This window comes from Sinocyclocheilus rhinocerous, unplaced genomic scaffold, assembly GCF_001515625.1.
Source record: "Sinocyclocheilus rhinocerous isolate Xijiao unplaced genomic scaffold, SAMN03320098_v1.1 scaffold382, whole genome shotgun sequence".
Taxonomy (NCBI): Eukaryota; Metazoa; Chordata; class Actinopteri; order Cypriniformes; family Cyprinidae; genus Sinocyclocheilus; species Sinocyclocheilus rhinocerous.
The window spans coordinates 516,588-526,626 of NW_015642829.1; the positions used below are offsets into that span (position 1 = coordinate 516,588).

A 10,039-nucleotide genomic window follows, 5' to 3' on the forward strand; every position below is an offset into this window, starting at 1 on the left:
CTCTGTGGAATTCGGCTCCTCGTGTTTCAACTGTTCTTTATCAAATCTTACATTGTCTGATTCGGTCTGATACCCTACATTGTGTGCATGTGACAACAAGATCACAAATTGTCCACAAATGTGGCTTGTATGGGAGGGTTGCGAGAAAAAAGCCACTCCTCAAAAAGGCCACATGCAGTCACGACTGAGCGTTGCCAAAACACACCTTGAGGATTCTGAGGCAGATGAGACTAAAATTGAATTTTTTGGCCTCAACACCAAACGATATGTCTGGGGGAAATCAGATTACAGCTCACCATCCAAATAACACCATTCCTACAGTAAATCATGGAGGTCGTAATATCCTGTTATGGGGGTGTTTCTCTGCAGCAGCGACTGGAGCACTTGTCAGGATGGAAAAATGGATGGGGCAAAATCAAAAATAAGGTGGTTCAACAAAATACTGACACAATGGGGTGATCCTTTTTCCAACTCAGTGAATCTGTTTTGTTATTTGATTTTTTTCTGACATGTTGGTGTTATATCTTTCACTTGGATTTTATAAGTTGCACTAAGTAAATACAGCTGGATAAAACAAAAACTGTGTCTGTCTTCATTTCAGGCTGCAAAGCAACAAAATGTGATTTTTTTTTTTAAAGGGGGGTGATTATTTTCTATGCCCACTGCAGCTGTGTGAATAAGAGCATAGGTGTGTTTTAAAGGTGAAGTTTGTTAAACTACTTTCTTTTATTCCAGTTTAACGTGTAGAGACAATTACATATAGGTCATTCATAGAAACTCTGGAAGACTGTGAACACTGTGGCGCGAGATAAGATTTCTAATGTCACTACGATCCTTTCACGCCTTAAAGGTGAAGTGTGTCATTTCTGACTTGAAAAAAAATTGAAAAAAGAGTTATTGTTTCCAAATAGGATTCCAAAACACAAACATCTGCCATTATTTGAACAAAGTGATCATTACGAACTCACTATTGGAGAGAGTTATCCTTTAGTATTCCCATTCATCTCGATGGCAGTTGCTCAATCTGTAGAATTTATCTTAACAAAAATGTATTTAATAGAATACATAGCTGATTTTGATTGGCCGTCAATGGAAAAATAGGCTTTATGGGCCCAGATAGTGTAATTTAAATGCTAACCATCCAAACTGTGAACTACCAAAATACCAATTTCCAGCTCAACCAATGGCATGAGTTTTGGACGGGACTATCTGTTTTGCTGAATGGTAAATGGGGTGTAAGGAACTTTCGGCAAATCATTATTTCAGTTCCGCTTGGTGTCGCAGAAATTACACACTTTACCTTTAAAGTGCCCCTATTATGGGTTATGAAAGGTTCATATTTTGGTTTTGGGAGTCTCCAACAACAGGTTGACATGCACGCAAGGTCAAAAAACACTTTCATTGTTTTATAATATGCATTTATTTTTTCCTTTTTCGCATGTCAATAACGGAACGCCCATCACCATTACTTAGCCCAGGGGTTTTCAACCTTTTAGGACATGCGCCCCCCCAAGTTTGTCTAATTTCACTCGCACCCCCCAACATCCAACAACACCCCCGTATTACTGTAGTCACACCGAATTATTTTATTAACATTAACATAAAAGCAAATATCCATTAAAGCTATTAAAGCAGCGAACTATTTTTCTTTTGCTCTTTTTGATTAACATTATTTACATAAGAAATGCACGAATCCGTTATACTGATGTACATTTGATATTTTCTTCACTGTTTACATTCACTTAAAACAACCGACTGTGCTTACAAGGATACTTGTCAAGACAGCCATTGGTATTCACCTGCTGTCTGAGAAGGCTATCTGTTTGTGCACTTCAGGTGAGTGAGCGGTGCGCATAGAAACGCTCTATCACAGTGCGATTTCCGACACGGCTAATCGTAAATCATCTTACACTGTCAATAAGCGTGACCAGGGTTGCCAGGTTTTCACAACAAAACCCGCCTAATTGCTACTCAAAACTAGCCCAAAACTACAAAACGCGGCAAGTGTTAAAGTAGCCCAATTCCGCGGGAACTGAGCATGACTGATACTCGAGCCAACTCTGCTCTAACTGTCTCTAACTGTCGACTAGCAGTGGGCGTCAGATTGCCCCCTAGTGGATGGCTAAAGATTTGTTAACTCATATTCATAAATTCTCAAGGGAACGTCTCTGAATTAACTGATGCTCGTGCCCCCCTTGACAGGTGCTGGGCCCCCCCTGCGCGCCCCACGGGTTGAAAACCCCTGACTTAGCCCACAGCTCAGTGGTAAACACCCAAACAGCCATGGTAAATGCGTTAGCCCAATGCAGAAACGTATTGATAAAGCACTGCAGTTTGTACACTAACATATTGCTCTATTCTTTATCAGAACTCCAAGTAATAACAACGACAAAAATTCACTATTCATCTACACATTTCTAGACAATTCGAACAGATATTGCTGTTAGCCGGTTAGACGGAGCCCTGCAAGCTGCGCGGAGCGAACACAACACACACAACTAAATACGTATTTTGCATGCTACAGTACTGAGTACATGACAGCAACAGTTTTTAAAAGAATTACTCCACTTTCAGAATAAAAATTTCCTGATAATTTACTCACCCCCATGTCATCCAAGATATCTCTCTTTCTTAAGTCGCAAAGAATTTAAGGTTTTTGAGGAAAACATTCCAGTATTTTTCTTCATTAAGTGGACTTCAGTGGTGCTCAACAGATTGAAGGTTAAAAATGCAGTTTCAATGCAGCTTCAAAGGGCTCTACACGATCCCAGCCGAGGAATAAGGGTCTTATCTAGCAAAATGGTCGGTCATTTTCTTAAAAAAAATAATATTTATACACTTTTTAACCACAAATGCTCATCTTGTCTAGCTCTGTGAGGCGCTTGCATACTCTGTCTGTGTACGACGGTTCAAGAGAGGGTATGTTTAAAAACTCCCAACACTTTTCTCCTCCATACATGGTGCAATTTTAGATTTAAAACTTGTTTAAAACTTGTGAATGTTTTCATTCACTTAGAGCTGTATTACACACTTCATGAAAGGTAATTTTCAAAAATCCATAATAGGGGCACTTTAAGGCTTTACATTAGCAATCCCAACCAGACTCACTCTTGTCAAAGCCTGTCCACATACAATCGCCTCACAGTGCTCCTCAGCAGATAATAATGACTTTTTTATCAGGCTGAACACCGTGGCAGTGCTGGAAGTAAACACGCTTAGCTTTCAAACGGCTAGCAATAACATGTTTCAGGTTAATCAAGCTGTGAAGAGCTTATGGCAGCAGGCTTCGAATATAATGATGGATTGTTGTCTACTATATTGTTTGTGTCTTGAAGTGTATAACACAATAAAAACACATGTATAAATGTGTTTGAAGAATCTACATCTAGATGGTGCTGCTTGGACACATCCTTCGTGATGAATCCAGGTTCATAGGGTGTTTCGGGTCTTTGGTTATCAGACTCCCTCACCTGGGCGACCCAACCATCAGTCCCTGGTTTGTGTGCAAGCAGCGCACTACACCATGGGTCTCCCCTTTTGATCCACAGCCACCACAAGGCCTTTTCAGCAGCTTCACTGGTGTTCCTAGAGGCTTTTCTCAGTCTCTAAAACCAAGGAGCCTGAATGCCCGGTGAAGAGACTGCCCTGGAAAACCCCTGCATCCCACCTCAATAGGTTCACAGTGGGCCCTCCACCCATTTCCTCTGCAGACCTCCACCAGCTTGAGGTACTTAGCCCTCTTCTGCTCGTGGGTCTCGCTAGGCACAGCGGACATGCTGGAGTCTCTGCCAGTCCCCAGCTATGCAGGTCGGACGGGCTTGGCAGAACACTGTACACTTACTGGATCAAGAACTTGAGTCTAGCTGGTTCAGACTTCCAAAGCTCTCTCTAAGTGGTCTTCCAGGCTGATGCATTCTCCCAATTAGTCCAAATTCCTTGTTTGCGCATAGCCACTGTCCTGCTACGGCACTCCTCCTCCACCTCTGCATGAATCTCTCCCTGGATCAGCTGACATCTCTCTTTACTCTGAGCCTTGTCGTAGTGAGGTGTTGGATAGCTACCAAGTCCTGCTGTTTTGACTACGACAGAGCCTACCAAAATATTATGCCTCAGCATTGCTTCTGCCCTTTCAACAGCCTCCCGTGCCCTCCACTTCCTTCCCGTTCTGACTGTGATGCCTGCAGTGGAGACTCTGCGATCAGAGGAATATCTATACAGAAGCACCACCCTGGTTCTTGTGACCTTAAACTCTTCAGTCAGGCTGGTGAAGAGAAGTTGCAGCTTATTGGTATGCCCATAATGAGCAATGCTACTCAGGCTTTTTTCCTGCTGTGTCTTTCAGGGTGCTGTCGAAAAATCTTCCGCAGGCTCTTTACAGGCTTCACAGACACTGATGGGATTAAGGCTCCTGACAGGCGGAAGAGGTACTTGTCCTCCACTTTTCCCTTCCTCAGGGCCAGTCAGACTGTCCATGTAAGCTTGAATGGGAGGTTGGCGAATGCCGGATCTGGATAGGGGGCCCCTGCATTCCACTTCAACTGCCTTGATAAGCATGTTCATTGCCAGGGCGAACAACATCACTGATATAGTGCACCCAGTAATGATGCAATTCTCTAGGCGATGCCATATTGAAGTTGTTGTCCCAGAGGTAAATCTCAAGCTGAAGTTGCTGTAATAGTCTCGTATGAGCACTTGGTTCTTCTCTGGGACGTAATAAATGGCCAGAGCTGTTGTTACAAGTGTATGTGGAGCATTAGCCAGATCGAGCCAAATGACTGACAGATCTCCTCGGTTTTCTCTTGCCTCACAGATTAACTGGGTGACACAGCCTGACATCCCTTGAACTCCTCCCTTCTGCACCGTGGTGTCAATATAGAAATTCCTTAGGAGGCCTTCCATCAGTCGGTTAGCAAGTATCTTGAAAAAGACCTTTCCTTCCACACTTAACAGAGAGATGGTACAGAACTGTGTGATGTCATTCGCATTCTCCTCCTTTGTTATCCAGACACCTTCTGCATGTCACCACTGTTTGGCTAGTATTCTGAGAAATTTCCACAACCTCTCCAGGAGTCTTGGGCAATGTTTGTAGACTTTGTATGGCACTCCACTCAGCCCCGGGGCTGCACTGGCTCACGCAGTTCTAATTGTACTCCTGACTTCTGCCAGTGAGGGCTCTTTGGTGTTGAACTGGATGTGGGTTCAGGTGGTGTAATTAGCTCTCTGCAGGGAGGCAGATCTTTCTCCTGCCTTTTGTCGCTGTAAGTTTTGCTGAGGTGTTGGTTAATTTCTTCTACTAGACAAATCAGGGTTCCAATGCGCTTCTGCCCTAGCAGCCATTTCGTTAATCCAAAGGGATTCACTATGAAGGCAGTTTGTTTGCTAGCCCTTTTTCTGCCCCTTCTTCTGTGCCACTCAGCACGCCGGAGAGAGATGAGCTTCTGCCTTGTGATGGTTCTGGAGCTCCATCAGGGCCGGTCCTCCCTCGCTTTTCTGAACTGCTATTTTAGGGACTTCAGGTCTTTCCTGAGCTGATTGATCTTGATCTCACAGCGATTCAGTCATTGGTGTGGTCCTGACTTTTTGATGTTTAGTGCCAAATTGCTCAGTGCCGGTGGTAATGATCAACGTCCACATCAACTGGAGTCGCTGATTCACCTTCCCCTTTGATGAAACTTCGAGGGCAATGTCTACAACCTCATCAAACTGGCGCCACTCAGCCCCCTTGTTTGCGGTAGGCCATAAGACCCCGCGAAGTTCTGGTGGTCTGCTAGGTACAGCAGGTGGAGTTTGGAGGTTCTGGACACTTTGGGTTGACTCCGGGTCGTGCTCCTCCTCAGTCTCACCAGGTAGAGTGCTAGGCACTGATTCTGTGCATTGTTTAACTTGCCTTTTCCTTGTGCACCCCATCTTGGTCTGGTGGATCTTCAGACCCTTTAGATTCTTGCAGACCATGCCGCAAAAACAGGTTGCTTTTGTCATCAATGATCCATTGCTTGAATCGTAAGCCAGAAAATTCATCAGACTGGGGGTATATTACATTGGGAATATACGTAGGACTATGTGTGAGTCTTCACTGTGTATGTGCTTGTCTTTGTTGCAACCTCTTTTATACCTCATACTAGCAGACAGGCAAAGTGGATTCTGTGGCATGAGTTCTCTTTTCTGTCCATCTTAGCGTCATCTTCCATACATCTCACTCTGTCCTACTGTCTTTCTCACCGGCACTTGCTCTCCATGATCCTCTATTACGCACACTGAATTTGTTTCTCTCTCTCTTCCTGCTGCCTCTCCCTGTTTCATTTACTATTTCTCTCTCCATCAGCGGTCTCGGTTCTCCCATTCTCAGATACTTGTTATTCAGAGCAGTTTGTGTTTTCTGGCTTGGCAGGGCAAGAAAAAAAACAAGCATGAAAGATGGCTAAGAATGCTGAAACTATGCCATGCCACCTACTGTAAAGGACATGCAGGAGAGGTTTAGGCTGGGTACAACATGATTTTGTATCAGATTGGCAACATCACGTGTTTGTGTTACCTGATGACTATGAGCTAATTTTTGGTGCTCCTGTTAGGATTAAGCCTGCACTGACTCTGCTTCTGAAGAAATACAGTTCAAACAGATGTCATTCATAAAACTGTGTGTATCCCACACACCTAGTACTTTCATCTATCAGATTTTGGCTAGTTTGATAAAGTTTTCAGATCCTAAAAATAGTGGATTGCTATGTGTTTTACACATTTTATCATATTTAAAACCATTATTTGAATGGATTTAAGCTTTTTTCCAGCAGTCAGCTGAAAATATTAATATGTTTTCAAGCCTTGTGAGGTGGACCAATTAAACTTAAGTCAAAATACTGCTATATTGACCGTTCAGTACAGTTCCACAAAAGTTGGTGACCCTGTGAATTAAACTGAAATCAGCAACAGTATTTACATTTTTATGAAGCAAATTATTTTTCTAATTATTTTAAGTTTGCTAGTTCCAAAATTCTAATTGGAAAAAATGTGTATATTTGCATTATGTAGTTAATCACTTAATTATCTATTTATTTAATTGGGATTTTTTTTTTTTTTTATCCCATTTTAAACACTGCTGTCTTTAACATTTAGCTGTTAAAAAAAAAAAAAAGCTATTAGCCATGAGAGACTGTTACCATGACTTTACCACAGATTTTAAGCTGTAGGAATACTCTTTAATTATAGTTAAATCACTGTAACTCACTCTGTTTGAACTTAATTTTATTTTTATGATTTAATTTGACTTTTATTCTCTTTACTTAACTTTCAATCTTCATTTGACATTTATTTTTCATAAGATATTGTGCAGTAATTTCTAGCTGACTGTGTTTGTGGTCTTAAATGTCTCATGCTGAGAGAGCTTGGGGTGTAAGGCCCTATAAAGCAGCTCTATAACTCTGTTTTCTTCCCCACAGAAAGACACACAACCAGATCCTTTGATGCTCTCAGAAAATGTGGCCTCACCACATAAATGGAGTCGTTTGTTAGTCTCTCTTCCCCTGACCCATAATTTCTCTGTCTCAGATGTTCCCTCAAACCCTTACTCTGTTCGGCTGAGCTCTGTGGTACAGCGCATGGCCACAGTTACCTTCACGAAGCCAGACTCCCATGGCGGTGTACCCATCAGTCACTACCTGGTCAAATACAAAGACATCAGCTCACAAGACTGGAAGGATGTGAAATCACAAGGGACACAGAGTAAGTACAAAGGTTGTCCACCCCGCCATTTTTTATCAATGCCTGTGTTAAACCACCAAACAAATTGTAGAAGAATAAATAGTTTCCACTTACAGCTGATTAGCTCTCTCTTTTTTGAAAGAGAGAAGTAAATACTTGCATTCTGCAAGGATGCAATAAATTGATCAAAACTGACAATACAAAATATTTATATTTCAAATAAATGCTGTTCTTTTGAACTTTCTATTCATCAAAGAATCCCTTCATGGTTTCCACAAAAATATTAAGCAACAATTGTTTTCAACATTGACAGTAATAAGAAATGTTTCTTGAGCACCAAATGATTTCTGTTTAAAATTTGTTAAAAAAAAAAAAAAGCTATTAGCCATGAGAGACTGTTACCATGACTTTACCACAGATTTTAAGCTGTAGGAATACTCTTTAATTATAGTTAAATCACTGTAACTCACTCTGTTTGAACTTAATTTTATTTTTATGATTTAATTTGACTTTTATTCTCTTTACTTAACTTTCAATCTTCATTTGACATTTATTTTTCATAAGATATTGTGCAGTAATTTCTAGCTGACTGTGTTTGTGGTCTTAAATGTCTCATGCTGAGAGAGCTTGGGGTGTAAGGCCCTATAAAGCAGCTCTATAACTCTGTTTTCTTCCCCACAGAAAGACACACAACCAGATCCTTTGATGCTCTCAGAAAATGTGGCCTCACCACATAAATGGAGTCGTTTGTTAGTCTCTCTTCCCCTGACCCATAATTTCTCTGTCTCAGATGTTCCCTCAAACCCTTACTCTGTTCGGCTGAGCTCTGTGGTACAGCGCATGGCCACAGTTACCTTCACGAAGCCAGACTCCCATGGCGGTGTACCCATCAGTCACTACCTGGTCAAATACAAAGACATCAGCTCACAAGACTGGAAGGATGTGAAATCACAAGGGACACAGAGTAAGTACAAAGGTTGTCCACCCCGCCATTTTTTATCAATGCCTGTGTTAAACCACCAAACAAATTGTAGAAGAATAAATAGTTTCCACTTACAGCTGATTAGCTCTCTCTTTTTTGAAAGAGAGAAGTAAATACTTGCATTCTGCAAGGATGCAATAAATTGATCAAAACTGACAATACAAAATATTTATATTTCAAATAAATGCTGTTCTTTTGAACTTTCTATTCATCAAAGAATCCCTTCATGGTTTCCACAAAAATATTAAGCAACAATTGTTTTCAACATTGACAGTAATAAGAAATGTTTCTTGAGCACCAAATGATTTCTGAAGTATCATGTGACATTGAAGACGGGAGTAATGGCTGCTAAAAATTCAGCTTCACCATCTCAGAATAAATTACATTTTAAAATGTATTCAAATAGACAACCGTTATTTTAAATTGTAATAATATGACACAATTTTACTGTTTTTATTGTATTTGAAAATGAAGCCTTGGTGAGCATAAGAGACTCAAAAAACATTTTAAAAAAATCTTACCAACTGCAAACTTTTGAATGGTAGAGTAAATAAATCAGTCACTCAAAATCAGTGTTGCTCACATTTTCAACACAATTGATTGCTGATTATGTAATGTCTATTTAACTTTAAAATATTTTCAAGTTTAAAAAATACATGTATAGTTTCAATTTCTTATTTTCATTAAAAAGTTTAAGAAATATTTCACCCAAAAATTAAATATATTATTTGCTTTCTTCCTTAGTACACAAAAAATTATTTTTGAAAAGTATCATTTCTACTGTCTTCCATATAATGAAAGTGAAACGGCATTTGGGCTATCAAACTATATATATATATATATATATATATATATATATATATATATAAGTAGTCCATACAACTTGTGTGCTGTATTCTAAGTGTTATGCAGTCACATGGATATCAATGTGTGACAAGTTTCTCTTATGCAGGAACAAAGCACACAAAAAGACTTTCATTATATTTCTATGCTGATTTATATCAGCTTGACTTCAGGCTTCAGCTTGAATCCTTCAGCCTTCATTCTCACTATATTCTCACACACACACACACACAAACACAAACCACATTACTAAGAATTGCCCAAACTTTCGGTCCATACTGGCTTCAAGGGCCAAACTACAAGAGTGAGAAGAGTTGTGGGAGATACAACTCCAGTCCAACCTGAACTTACAGTGCTTAAATTTATTTTTCTTTACCCACAACACCAAAATGGGCCTGCAGGAACTTTGAGAACACATTAGATGATCAAATAAGCAAATTAGGCTACTTCAAGTACTCTGAGCTAATATACATAATTCTGAAAATGCTTGTTTGCCAAGGGTATGATTGGAGAAAGAAG

At 40.3% G+C, this 10,039-nt stretch overlaps 1 protein-coding gene across 1 annotated transcript in view; it reads left to right on the forward strand.

Annotated features, from left to right (window-relative positions):
• The window catches only part of LOC107756756 (neural cell adhesion molecule 2-like), a 201,674-nt gene that overhangs the window by 171,038 nt on the left and 20,597 nt on the right, over positions 1-10,039 (forward strand). The window contains exon 12 of the mRNA XM_016573972.1: positions 7,543-7,716. Coding sequence (XP_016429458.1) covers positions 7,543-7,716 — 174 coding nt within the window. The remainder of the gene's footprint in view (positions 1-7,542; positions 7,717-10,039) is intronic.